Source organism: Saccostrea echinata, unplaced genomic scaffold (assembly GCF_033153115.1).
Source record: "Saccostrea echinata isolate AGI-Se365-2 ecotype Australia unplaced genomic scaffold, CSIRO_AGI_Sech_v1 ptg000025l, whole genome shotgun sequence".
Lineage (NCBI taxonomy): Eukaryota > Metazoa > Mollusca > Bivalvia > Ostreida > Ostreidae > Saccostrea > Saccostrea echinata.
The window spans coordinates 8,395,505-8,410,233 of NW_026889774.1; the positions used below are offsets into that span (position 1 = coordinate 8,395,505).

General features: G+C 31.9%; 2 protein-coding genes across 4 annotated transcripts in view; both read left to right on the forward strand.

Annotated features, from left to right (window-relative positions):
- Positions 1-300: 300 nt before the first annotated feature.
- Positions 301-7,402, forward strand: LOC133192572 (transmembrane protein 272-like). Its single transcript, XM_061328564.1, has 6 exons — positions 301-374; positions 1,683-1,803; positions 2,085-2,195; positions 5,829-5,888; positions 6,441-6,644; positions 7,198-7,402. The coding sequence occupies exons 1-6, from the start codon at positions 372-374 to the stop codon at positions 7,383-7,385; spliced, it is 687 nt and encodes a 228-aa protein (XP_061184548.1). The 5' UTR covers positions 301-371; the 3' UTR covers positions 7,386-7,402.
- A 4,097-nt stretch (positions 7,403-11,499) lies between these two features.
- LOC133191940 (TBC1 domain family member 19-like) overlaps positions 11,500-14,729 on the forward strand; it is a 38,732-nt gene continuing 35,502 nt past the window's right edge. For 2 of the 3 annotated variants that reach the window (XM_061327712.1, XM_061327713.1), the window contains exons 1-4: positions 11,500-11,753; positions 12,929-13,001; positions 13,985-14,106; positions 14,524-14,598. In XM_061327712.1, coding sequence (XP_061183696.1) covers positions 11,658-11,753; positions 12,929-13,001; positions 13,985-14,106; positions 14,524-14,598 — 366 coding nt within the window. In that variant the 5' untranslated portion in view covers positions 11,500-11,657. The remainder of the gene's footprint in view (positions 11,754-12,928; positions 13,002-13,984; positions 14,107-14,523; positions 14,599-14,729) is intronic. The other variant, XM_061327714.1, reaches the window with a different exon arrangement.

Below are 14,729 nucleotides of genomic sequence, written 5' to 3' on the forward strand. Positions count from 1 at the left end.
GTCCAATAAGAACATATTTATCATGGCTATATTCATGGGATCAGAAAAACTAATAATATTTCTGTTCTTGCATAGATCAATGGGTAAAAAGTTATATCTTTCTTGTTTAAAGTAGACACAACTGAACAAATAATGGGACTCATCACCCACTTCTCCTAAATTGCACAGATTACAAATTCTTTCACTTCTTTCAGCAGCTGTTCAGGAGATGCTGAAACCGAGTTTTGTTTGCATCGGGCTCGTTATTCTAAATATCAATAACTAAAAATAGAAAAAGGAATGAGGAAATCCCTAGCTCAGTAACTGTATAATTATACCGTAATTACCTTGAAATTATAGAGTTTTAAGGCTACTTAACTCCACTTTAAAAGATGGTAAGTCGGTTAATGGAAATATACAACTTTACCAAAGAAATTTATGACAAATAAATAATTATCCACATGTAGGCCTTCTGATAGCTAACTTCAAACTATGCTTGTATATATAAACATCAGATAAAAAGTACAAATGGGTCACAAAACTTTTTTGTTCCGAGATTTTTTCTGCTTTAATTATTTCCATTATGCATTTTAAAATAATATTATTAATAGACATTTCCCTGGCAATTGCTGCATTAAACGACTAACTCAAGCATTTAGTATCATGATACCTAGAAGGGTGCTAGGAATATCAGGAATCCCGGGATTTCGGGAGAATCCCGCTACAGGAAGAAGAATCCCCCACAAAAAAGTAGAATCCCCCTAAAAATGAATTAGTTGGGATAGATAAAGGGTTTAGGTGGTGATTACTAGAATGAAATTGTTCTCCGTACACTTTTATAGCCAATTTTACCATGAGGGATATTCCTAGCACCGTACCTAGAATACTTTCAGTGTTTCCGCTAATTTTGAAAACCAAGGGTCATTATGACCCTTTGAAGTAAACTTTTGGGAGTCAAAGGGAAATTTTGAGGGTCAAAATATATTCTGGTTTTGCTTTCATTTCTTATATTAGCTTTGTTTTCTAAAATCATAATTTGATGTATAAAAAATGAAAGTAAAATATAATTGTACTTCTTTAATTTACACATTTTTTAAAATGATTCCGTCATTTGGTTTTGCGGAATACATGTCAATCAAAAGAGAACATTTTAAAGCTGTTTGAATGTTTTGCAAAACCGTTTATTAATGATTTGAGCTTGCTCACCTCTTTAACCATCAAAATATCTTTTTTTACAAAGCCAAGCTAAAATAAATATGCCGATGTCAGATGCGATATTCTTTATTCAGACTTCTGGTTTTGTTAAGAATTAGGTAGATTGTTCAAAAAATTTAATACCGGTAGATTGTTGACGTTGAAATGCTGATTCCAGTCACTGCCACTTTGAAATTAAAGCAACAATTTATTCATAGAAAGTTGTAAATTAATAAACTGGTTCCATCAAGGCAACGATATTGAAATCAATTTTTAAAATTTGTTTTCATATTTTTTCTTCATCATAATGACCCTTTGGGTGATGTTTTAGGGGGTAAAAAAATATTTTAATGTGTAAATTACACAGAAATATGCGTTAACATAAACACTGACTTTAATAAAATGATTGAGCAATAATTTGTTGACTGGTATCAGCTAAAATGTCCATGTTAGAAACATCTACATACATGCTCAATTATATTCCAAGCCTTTTTTATAATTTATGACAGGCATCTCCTGGTGCCCCTCCTTCTTATGAACAAGCTAACAGAGAGAATCAGTCCATAAAAGGTTTGGATGCCCAGCCTCCAAGATACTCTGACCCGGAGAGTCAGACAGCTACACCCAGTGGTAGGGTCATTAGTTTACCTCTTTATTGTGTATGTCATATAATGTCAGTGTATGCATGGCTTCATGATTTTACTTCCATGAATAATTAACAGTGCATATACTTATTAAAATTAATACAAACTCATATTACATGAACAAAGGTGCTTTTCTAGTTGGTGAAGGATAAGTAAATGTTTTACATATCTCCTAATAGATTATATGTAACTGAAAGCATATTCAATGCAGTACTTGTATATAGTACTACGGCCATTTATATGCATGGTACTTTTTTTTATTGATAGAGCCCCCTCCATCCTATGAATCCCTGTATGGACGTGTCAAGGCAGCTCAGCTTCAATCAGAAAGCAAACCACAGTTCTTCAAGAAAGTCCTGACAATTATCATGGGAACTTGTAAGTATTCACAAATTTATCAATTCTAGGTTTGGTAAAATGTGGGGAATATAAATTTTATATGTGTACTATCCTTTTTTTAAGATTTATTTTGGACCAAATAACAAAGTAGAATTTACACTATTTGACAGTCAGTCTATTAATTTTGTATAGCTTTTTTCATTTGTTTGATTTTAGGTGACCTATTATTATCATTTTCAAAGTTCAAACTGCATGTTTGGTAAATTATATTCAGTATATGTACATTTACATATCTTCTTCATGAATACATGTAATTTTACATTTATCTAATAATGATCTTGAAATTGAAAAAAAGTAAGAATATAAGCTGCATGATAACTAGCTGTCCATAATTTTTTTTTATGTCACCTGAGTCACTCAGGTGACCTATTGCTATCTGTTTTTGTCCGTTGTCGTCCGTCGTGCATTAAGGAGGTTGGATCCTGACATCAAAAGTAATGAGAATTTTTTATCAAGTATATTTTTAGAATTTATACATATAGCTTAATTAAAAATCAAAACCAAAAATTGGAGTCAATGCGCTTCTTTTTGCGCTACAGAGCATTTAGTTTGACCTTTTTGCACTGTAAAAACGTCTTCCACATAAATCATTTTTTAAAGTTTTTCCTCCGATATTTTTTATTCAAATAAGTTATGGGAACAAACACAGTCTTATTTCATCTTGAATAGACCCATTAAAATTTTTGACAACGAAAAATTTTTTTTAATTACTCCGCACGTTCAATTATTTGACCTTTTTGCACTCAAAAAATTTCATTTTGCTAGCATTACAAATTTAACAAGCAAACACTCATTTAAAAGTAATGACATTTTACTGAATTTAAGAAGAATGGTTAAAAGTATCTTGTATATTCAGAAAAGAAAGTTAAAAGTGGGGTCTGTGATGTTAATTTTTAGATATTACTAAAATAGTGCTAATTTTGAGCTTAAATTAGGGTTATTTTTTTTTCTTGATTTTCACAATATATTTGATTTATTTATCAAATATGATGATTGAATTCATGACAGTTTATTAAATATATAATTTAGGACCAGTATAAAACAGTTCACTGCTCAAAATAATTCTGTGTGCAGACTGCATGTAAAAATAGGAATCCAAACTTAACATACTTTAAATACTTCGAAAGAGAAAAAATGATCATTTTCTTCTAAAAAAACCTTCCGCCACAAAATATAGTTCCTCACTTAATGCTTTTGGTATGGAATTTAATCATGGAGTTTTAACTGAATATAGTTTAATTGGCATTGTAGAATCCAAACTTATTGTAAGAACTAAAACTTTACGCATATTTTTTTAAATATAGGTTAAAATAAAAATCTGCTCAAAAGCTCAGGAGCGAACCTCGTTAACTTTTGAACATTTTTAACTTCTTCTCTAGAACCGCTCAACCAATTTCAACCAAATTTGGTATATAGCATCTATGGGTGAAGGAGAACAAAAATTGTGAATTTCATGGTCCCTGCCCCCCCCCCCCCCCTGGGGCCTGAGGGGTGGGACTAAAACCACCAAAAATAATGCAATCTTTAAAAATCTTCTTCTTTACTCCTGGACATCAAGCAGTCAAACTGTTGGCATGATTGTAATAAGCATTGAGCCCTCTACCAAAATTGTGAAATTCATGGCCCCAGGGTCAGGGGTTCTGGCTCCAGGGTGGGGCTATATAGATCATATAGTGAAAGTGCATTAATTCTTTGAAAATCGTCTTCTCTGCTCCTGGGTATTAAATAAAGTTACTAAGTACATAGTTATGATGAGCAAGAGTGCCTCTTCCAAAATTGTGAAATTCATGGCCCCAGGGTCTGGGGTTCTGGTGTTAGGGCGGGGCTCTATTGATTATATAGTGAAAATGCATTATTTCTTTGAAAATCTTCTTCTCTGCTCCTGGGTATTAAATAAAGTTACTAAGTACATAGTTATGATGAGCAAGAGTGCCTCTTCCAAAATTGTGAAAATCATGGCCCCAGGGTAAGGGGGTTCTGGCCCCAGGGTGGGGCTATATAGATCATATAGTGAAAGTGCATTAATTCTTTGAAAATCTTCCTCTCTGCTCCTGGGTATTAAATAAAGTTACTAAGTACATAGTTATGATGAGCAAGAGTGCATCTTCCAAAATTGTGAAATTCATGACCCCAGGGTAAGGGGGTTCTGGCCCCAGGGTGGGGCTATATAGATCATATAGTGAAAGTGCATTAATTCTTTGAAAATCTTCTTCTCTGCTCCTGGGTATTAAATAAAGTTACTAAGTACATAGTTATGATGAGCAAGAGTGCCTCTTCCAGAATTGTGAAATTCATGGCCCCAGGGTCAGGGGTTCTGGTGTTAGGGCAGGGCTGTATAAATTATATAGTGAAAATGCATTAATTCTTTGAAAATCTTCTTCTTTGCTCCTGGATATTTAATAAAGTAACTAAGTACATAGTTATGATGAGCAAGAGTGCCTCTTCCAGAATTGTGAAATTCCTGGCCCCATGGTAAGGGGTTCTGGTGTTAGGGCAGGGCTGTATAAATTATATAGTGAAAGTGCATTAATTCTTTGAAAATCTTCTTCTTTGCTCCTGGATATTTAATAAAGTAACTAAGTACATAGTTATGATGAGGAGGTGGACCTCTTCCAGAATTGTGAAATTCATGGCCCCAGGGTCAGGGGTTCTGGTGTTAGGGCGGGGCTCTATTGATTATATAGTGAAAATGCTTTAATTCTTTGAAAATCTTCTTCTCTGCTCGTGGGTATTATTTAAACAAACTAAGTGCATGGTTATGATGCATAAGGATGCCTTTTCAAAAATTGGGAATTTCATGGCCCCAGGGTCAGGGGTTCTGGTGTTAGGGTGGGGCTGTATTGATTATATAGTGAAAATGCATTGATTCTTTGAAAATCTTCTTTTCTGCTACTGGAGACTATTTAAACAAACTAAGTGCATGGTTATGATGCATAAGGATGCCTTTTCAAAAATTGTGAATTTCATGGCCCCAGGGTCAGGGGTTCTGGTGTTAGGGTGGGGCTGTATTGATTATATTGTGAAAATGCATTGATTCTTTGAAAATCTTCTTCTCTGATACTGGAGATTATTTAAACAAACTAAGTGCATGATTATGATAGACAAGGATGCCTCTTCCAAAATTTTTAAATATATGGCCTCAGTTTTTGGGGTTCTTGAGGAGGGGGGGGGGGGGGTTAGGGCAACAATGCTTCATCTATCAGTGTATTTAACTTTTAAATTGTATTATACTCAGGTGACCGTTAAGGCCCTTGGGCCTCTTGTTCTTTTTTGGTTTCCGATTCAAATGTAAATATACACTATGATGAAATATTTTGATACCACTTTTCAAAGTTCATGACTTCCTCTTTAATCTTTGTGAAAAAAAATTATTTTCATCAATATTAATCTGCATTATGGACCTACTAAAAATTGCATTAATTTTAAATCTTACTCCTTTTTCCCTGAAATTAACCTTTGACCACCTTTTAAAATTTTCAAGTTTATAATTTTTATTCATATAATTGTGATAATATGTAAAACATGTCAGTTGATTATGTGTTACAAGATCTGAATAAGAATTAATGAAAACAAATGCAAGTGATCATATTAACTGATTTTTTTTCCCGTCAGTGGGTTGTACCATTTGTCTTGGAATTATACTGGCCATACCAATCTCCATGATTGTCATGGGTAAGTGTGTTCACTTTGGCAATAAATGAAATTAAAAGGATTAAAAAGAAAATATTAGAAATCTGGGGTTGCTAAAAAAAAGTTTGTTTGCCCTCCCCCAGCCAACTGACTCAAAATGTTCCGACTCAAAACTTTTTTTAATCTCCAGAAAATATTTTTTTAAATTTATTTCTCAAAGCATTAATAACTATTTTAACATATTTGCAAGTGTTTTTTGAATCCAAAAAGAAATTTCCCCCTACTTACCAACCCAATTTTTAAATCCTGAGTCGGGAAAGGACAAGCAAACATTTATTTAAACATGGCCTCAGTGGTACCATTTTTTGCAAGGTAAAACTTAATTTAATAAGTCTCCTTGATAAAACTTCTGAGAAATTATAAAGCTGTGTGTATTATTTAGTGAGCATTAACCTTAGTCTTGGGCAAACTGTAGAAAATCAGGCCCTGATGAGAAATAATCAAGTGAAATGAGTGTGAGAGAGAGAGAGAATTAAAGCTTTTCCTTACCTAACTCGTTTAATAAATATTGACTTTGAAATATTATTTTTGTAGGCAGCTTATACTTTCATGACTGCCCTGCTGAGTGGCTCATTCCATTGTATCTGGTTGTTGCTGGATCTGTTGGAATTGTCAAGAATTTTTCAAGTCTGTGTCAGAAAGTGAAAAATGACAGAGAAAATGCAGAAGATGATAATGTGAAAACCACAAAGTTCGATTCAATGTTGAACTGTTTCCTATTGGTTTGGTTTATTTTTGGTAAGTAAAGGCAGAAACAGTAAATGGAAAACTATTAATAAACAAATATATTTACATATTCCCAAGAAAGCTTTTCAGATATTTTAAATGTACATTCACTTAGCATAATTTTATGGTTTGTAATACATGGTACAAGGGGAAAACAAAAATAAGTCTATGAGTGAAGAACATTCAAATCGAGTTTCAGCTTATGATGCAGTTTTTGGAATTACTTAATAAGTGAATTTAATAGCTACCCATTTTATACGGTATAAACTGGGTTGGGGCAGTTTACGCTTTATAAACCGCAAAGTGTAAGAAAAAAAAGATGATTAACCTTAAAAATGACTTCAAATTATACAAAGTTTAAATGTAACAATCAAAATTAAATTATTTTCTAATCAAAGTAAAAATTGTGTCTCATCTCCATAATTAACAAAGTATAAAGCTATTACTTGACTAAACTTTTTAGTTTTAAGAAATCATTTTGAGAAATTCTCTTCAGTTATGTTAATATACTATTCATTCAAGTCCTATATATGTAGGTGATCTATAACACTATATATTTTGACAGGGAATGTTGTGATCTACAGAACATATGACTCATACAGCACAATTCCAGGGCATCACAACTACTGCAATCCTACACTGTATGACTATGCCTTCTGGCTGACCACAGCTACTTATATACTCCTGGGCACCTCCTGTTGTTGTATCTGTTTCTGTGGGTGTCTGGCCAGTCTGGCAGGGGGAGATAAGTGAATCTCACATGGGATAAATATTATTTATCTGGGATTCTAATCAAAGGTTTACGGCTTACATGTACATGTATAATGATGATATTTGTATTCTAATGGAAATACATGTAGATGTAATTTTCATGTTATTACTAGCTGTATTTACCTCATTTTTTATATGTACATTTTCATATTCTCTTTTTTTTTCTTTTTGTGAGATGCATATTTAAAATGAATACAAAACCATACAGTTTGAAGTATTTTTCTAATTCTGCATGATTTCTGTGATGAAAAATTATTCTGAGGTTGTCTTAAATGTGCAGTTTGTCTCTAGACAAAAGGATAAAACATGATTTTTACATCTCTACATCTCTATAGACAGAAGGAACTAAAACATTAATGGCAACTACCAGTATTCCTCATTCATCTTGTTTTTTTTTTTAATTGATTGAGTTTCATGTATGTATTTTGACTATTTGATGGTTTTATTCTGCTTCTATGTGTGGTGCTTCTAGTTTCGTGGTTTTTTTTGACAACATCTATACATCATGTAACTAAATTTTGTAAAAATGAAAATGCTATAAATTTTCACTCTGCATTCATTTTAAATATTTACAACCGCAATCAATAATGATACTATTTTGTAATTTGCATGATTGAAAGGGGCATTTGATGTAAAACTGATGGCAACTGGTTATTCTTAAAATATTGCAAAGCAATTTCATCAAATTAAATTTTTGTTTATAAAAAAAAAAGAAAGCAAATGCCTCTTCAAAAGCTTTCTAATGTTTGGGATTTTCTTTAAATCATATGACTTGAATTGTCATGGTTGTTGAAAATAAATTTGATAAGTTCAAAGTTTATGGAATATTCTAATATTCTGTTATTGATTTGAAGTGTTTCGTTAAACACACATACATATGTACACATGAAGATTTTCAATGTGATAATTTTTTTTTTTGAAACATTGTTGATCATGTTTTTCTTTTGAATGCTCTATTGTAATAAATACATGTAATATTTAGCTACTGAATTGAAGACTTCTTTAAACTTGAATTTTCAGCGTGATAATTGAAGAAGTAAATTTGTATATTTTGTTTTGCACTGGTTGTACATATATTTGAGACAACTTTTTTTAAAGTCATTATTTCCCTGATTGTTATTTAGTCCCTCATTAACTTAATTATAACACATATACATATATAATAGGACAAGGTATGGTAATGGCTGGATTTTGCCCTTCATTTCATATAAAATAAACAAAAACAAAACACAGTCAACATTGTGATAGTTTTGCAATTAAGAACTTTAGATATAGATGCTTGTTTTAAACCCAGCACTTTTTTTTTTATTCAAAGTGTAGGTATATGGAGACCACAAGAGCATGACAAAGTAGGATATTTTACCCAATTTCTTCAATCCTGGTGGAATTTTGTCAAATTTTAGATACTTTATAATGTATAAGTTTGCCTATATGAGATTTTTATACACAGGGTGCATCTGACACTAGTGCATGAAATAAATAAATTTAGAAGATAGGCACGTTAATGTGCTGTGTGTTTCCTGAAACAAAATGGGCTTTAAAAATTTATGAAAGATATACCGGTAATAAAAATGGGCAAAATTTGGAAAAATGAAATATTTTGTGAACTTCCTGTGACCTCTGTGTATCCTCTGTGTATCCTATAACAGAGAATCAATACTCATTTCAGGGATGACAACAGATTTTTGATGATGTACTGTTGCTTTATTCTTAGAGACACTCTAAATCAGGGATCAAAAAGGGTTCTTAGCCTATCTTATCCTTTGTTTAAAGGATCGAATGTCATTATTATGTATTAATCTTTTTTTGGTTAATTAATTGCCAGGTATAGCAGCTAGACATTAATTAAATAGTATTTTCCCTTTCACAGCATTCAAAGAATTCAATACTTGTAGGTACACAACTTTAAATCTCATGAAGAGATTGCAATTATTTTAGGTAAAAATACTTTTCCAACAGTAAATGAAAATATGGAGTTTGCAAACTTCTGTGATGATTTAAATTGTTGTATTATGAAAGTAAATCTTTGTTTAGATTTCACCTTTCTATGAAAAAAAATCATATTGCTATAATATATAGATTGTAATTGTATTCTGTTTTCAAAAATTTATATTTATACATTGTGATGGTATATGTATATATTGACATGCAATATTTATTTGCTTTCATTCAATAAATCATTCGTCACAAACCAACAAGTTATACTATTCTTTAATTATCAATAAGTGCATTTAGATTGTGTTGTTGAGTCAATTTTAACCTATACCTTAGAGACTATGACACAATGTATCCAATTATATGTGTATTGATGGAAAGAAGGTCCTTAATTTTAAACGAGTATCAAAACCTGCAATGGTACATGTATATAAAATGAGAAATATGCTTAATATTTAAAGACATGATTTCGATAAACTTAAATGATAAGACATGTATAACTTTTGATTGAAAAATCTTGATTAATCTCCCAGCTGTCTGTTGCAATACATTTCATTAAAATTTTATCTCCATCTCTGTTGGTTGTAGAAAGCATATACATGTACATATATAGAAACAAATGACTTATACGTATAAAAAGGATCCTCATGCAAACACATAAGCTTCAACAGCATGGTCGAAAAAAATCCAAACCAAGGAAAAAGAGGGAAAGCCGCACTATTTTGGTCAGAGAGGAAGAGTCTTTATATAGGCACTAATATGCCTCTTTTCCAGAGCGGAAGACAAGCTATATAGCCAGTCTTCCTAGGGGAGGCCTCACAATGGGAGAAGTATCACTATATATGACAACGGTACATTCTTCTTGCTGGATAGCATCAGCCACAGTCTGATTAAAACCAACCCCCTTTCTTCTATTGTCACCAGGAACCCTGATGACGATAGAAGTGGGGGTTGCTTTTAATCAGACTGCATCAGCTATATATGGCATTGTTTGATAGACAAACTAAACTTGTTTAAAATCATAAAAAGACATAAGCAAAGAGCAACAACAACTTCAGAATCTTGGTATTAATGTTTTTTTTTTTTAAATTCTTAAATAAAATTCAGATGGCTCAAATGTTCTGATCTTCAAAGTAGAGAATTAAAATGTTCCTGCATAGCCAAAACTCAAGATGGAGCAAGTAATATTACCACCCTTAATTTTTTTGTTGTCTAAATTAATTTAATAATACCTACTGAATAATCAATAGATTTATACATGCAGTTAGTATAGTACACTGTATATAGTTACCGGTACTTAAGAAATTTAGCCCCCACCCATCCCAAATCCCCTCCCCTAAAAAAAGAAAAAAATAGAGGCCCATGGACCACAAACGCTCACCTGAATCACCTTAATTGGTTCAGCTGATTTTCAGATTTTTAAAAGATTTTTTTCCTCTTTATTTTTTGAGTCAGATTATTTATTTTCATGCCAGTAGGGACAGATTATTTATTTTCAAGATGATCAAAGACAGATTATTTATTTTCTTCTTCACTGAAAAAAGTTCGACAAGCAGAAAAAAAGGAAACTCCAAAAACTCTATTTTATGGTGTGGGGTGGGGGGTTAAGTAGCACTAGTCAAGGACAGATAATTTTTTTTCTTGTCAGTTGAGGACAGATTATTTAATTTCAATTTTTCAAGAACAGATTATTTATTACCAAAATCTGCCAGCTAGCCCCCCCCCCCCTCCCCTCAAATCAAGTGGTTGACCCTTTACATAAATATTAACTAATAAATACCTCACTGATTTAACTAATGCTAACAGCGAATATTGTACATCCTCACAACACCAGGGGTCCTGAGTCAATGGCAACGTGTTGAATATACTAGTAACTGTCATATTGGGTGTTCTTTATAGTGCACGTTACGGTCACTCTTAGATTCATTTTAAATTTACATTTTGAATAGGTTATTTTCAAATATTTTTAAAATCAGCTTTATCATGGAGTATGGGGGGAAAATGATGTAAAGTCTATTATCCGTTCTAATTTAAATTATCAAAAGACGTCCAGTTATTATTCCGGATACATTACCGGTTAGGATCTTTTTTACGATATTAAGAACTCTTCTGCTGATGGAGTTAGAAATAGTATATTTCTCTTAGGGCCAAAAAGAAAGAGACGAAAACATCTTGCCTTCTCTGGGCATTGTTTTGAAGGAAAAAAGCATCCAGTTGTATACATTATTAACCTTTTAACATCTGCTATTTTTAGTATTGCTTAGGCGTGATAACTCGGTGCAAGAATGGTAGGATAGCGGTAGTTGCTAAGGACTCAAGATGGGGGATCCGAATTTTTCCAAGGCCTACATTCAGAATCTAATAGACGAGTTAAAAACGTCCAAAATCTACACCGACCTCCAATTTGCTGCACAGGTAATAGTTTTGATATGCATTGCAAGTTATATTGTTAACATGTCATTATGTAGGTTTTGTTTTAGGCATGATGTAGGCTATGCCTTTTCACTCTTCTCAAAAGAGAGTAATATGTTGACAGTGCGACCGTTAGGGCGAGCGCAGATACTTATTCAGTTTTAAATTAGATCCATCTCATCAAACCACACATGACATTTGGTATGTCTTAAGACTCTGACATCACGTTTAATCTACCATTTATCTGCAATTTCCATTAAATCAAGGTGAGCTTATTTTTTGTTGAACTTTGTTGTTACTGCGAGAACATAGTTTGTGGCGAGATGCAATTTGCAAAGGCAGGGTTTGACACTAAGGCATGTCCTACAAACTCAGTCTAGTAAATGAGTGGTCCGGTTGTGTACAATGTACGTGAACTAGACCGACTGGTCGTGTGGATTAAATAAATGTTTAACCCTTGTTTCAGTCTTTCAAATAAATATTCTAAAAACTTTTAAAGAAATTTCCTTATTTGTCCGATTGTAAACACATTGCTCTGTAAAGGAAAATTTTCCTGCATACACAATCGCTATTTTTATAAGCCTCGGCTGCAATAGACAAGTTGTGGTCGAAACTTTACTGAATAATGTATTCTTTAATTAACTTATTTATATTTAGGGTAATTATTTTATTTAGGTTTGTTGAATGTTCTTTAAGGTTTACAATGTTCGCATGTCCTGCTGAACACAACTTAATTGGCTGCGACCTATGGAAAAGTCTTCAAAATATATCTTGACACATGCAAGAGACGATGTCTTTATTAACAGATTAAGTATGGTTTCAAAACTTACTTTATTAAAATTAGCAGGTTATAAGAAGTAAATTTGCAAGTTTGGTCAGGGCTATAGTGATTTTATGGTCAGGACTAGTAAAAACTATGGGTAGAAGCCCGACTGGTCTAGTACTCACAAAAGTTAATGTCAAACCCTGAAAGGATTAAAAACGTGGGTCCAGAGGTTACTGTGGAAAAAAATTCATTTGGATCAATGTGCAAAGTCCAAATTTTCTCTTCACTTGGGCGTTGTCATTAGAGCTTGCTGTAATGCAGGGAAAAAAATCTAAAAACACAATTACTTTGTTTAGGAATAATGGTTGTTTAATGAAATACAAATTTGAAGTTTTTTACTTTTTTATTTCAGGTAGAAATAGCAAAACCTACCCTGAGGTTGTCTGAACTTAAAAAAGGAGTTTTAAATGGTCTTGTAAACTCTGGTAATCTTTCAATTTATTTTTCTTAGAAAACTTTTAGTAGAGTAAAAGATATCTAATTTTTTTTATGAAAAGTTACTTAGTAGATAACAATTGGCATATAAACATGTTAAAGACAGATGATATTAGCAAAAAATGGATGCCTGGTGGTATATATTTTTGGACCTATTTGGGTTGCAAATGATTAAATATTAAATTTTTAAAATATTAAGAAATTGTACACTTTCTATGATGTTCAAAATTCTACCATTCTGCAATCATCTTATTAATCTATAAAGTTTTTTTGTCACTTTAAATCACATTATTGTGAAACTTTGAATGAAAAATCAAAAATCTATGGGGTACGTAAACTATTCATTTTACTTATATGAAAATGACTTAAGTTATTATTTTCATAATTTTTGACAAAAATCTGTATCATCTGTCCTTTACTCAGAAAATTTTGAAAAGCAAAATCCAGACATGGTCTAGTTTTTCATACCCATTCACCAACATTCATGAGTAACTATGATCAATATTTTATAAGGTTTAAATACTCAATCAAAAGGGGATATATTGTGCATGTATTGATGATGCTTAAATTTTGCTTATCTATTAATAAAAATCTTTGCAATAAATATCAAATTAGATGAAAATGTTTTTTTAAAAAAAAATCCACATGTACAGAGATATATCTGTTTTTGAATTACGTATCTTACCTGACACTGAAAGCTAATATTTCCTCTAGCTGTGGTTTGTGTTTGATTATACGTACATGTACAGTAAAGCATGCTTATAGCAAAGTGCAGGGATTGAATAATTGTGATTCAGTATAAATGTAATTCCTAATATCCAGTAAGTTCATATGTTTTTAAACTAAGGGCATTAAAATTCACTTTGCTGTAACCATGAATTCATTATTTGATTGTTTGCAGTAACAGTTTTATTGTTTATATTTTAATAATTTTAGTTGTTCATTATAATTTTTAATTCTATTTACATTTTAGGCTGGGACAGGAAACTTAGGAATGCAATATACAGGTTCCTCCAAACACATCCAAAACTTCAGTATCCAAACCCACCAGCTGAACATTTGAAAGAACCACTAGTGTATCTCAGAAAAGCACAGGTACTTTAAGTTATCATTTTGTTTAGGTCAGCATTCTCCAATTCCAAAAAAGTACATGTATTTTAAACATTGTAGATTAATTAAAATAATGTATATATTTTTAACTTTTTTTCTTAATACTAGAGGATGTATAAGGAGTTTTCAGTTTTTATAAGTACATGTACATGTACTGGTATGTAAATGCTTACCACAATTACATGTATATACAAAACGTATAGTATTAATTCCACATACTGAAGACAGTAGAAAGACACATATACTACTTAAACTCAGTGCTGTTGAGTTAATACTTTAGAGTGTCAGAAATCACAGATATACACTGAGGACTAACTACATGTAGCTAGTATTTAGACTGAGGAGTGATATTGCATATGGAGTCAGTCTGAATATAAAGAGAGCAAGTTGTCTTTATTATAGCAAGGATGGGAAAAGAGAATTCTAAAGAGCTTGAACAGCATGTGTACAGAACTGAATATACCACTTGCTAGAAAGGTAATAGTCTTGAATTTAGAGAACTTATACAAAATGAGAAAATAACCTATAATAATAAAATTTTAATGGAAAATGTAATTATTAATTTCTGATGTGTCCAGTTCATATCTCTCTAATAGATAAGTATTGGA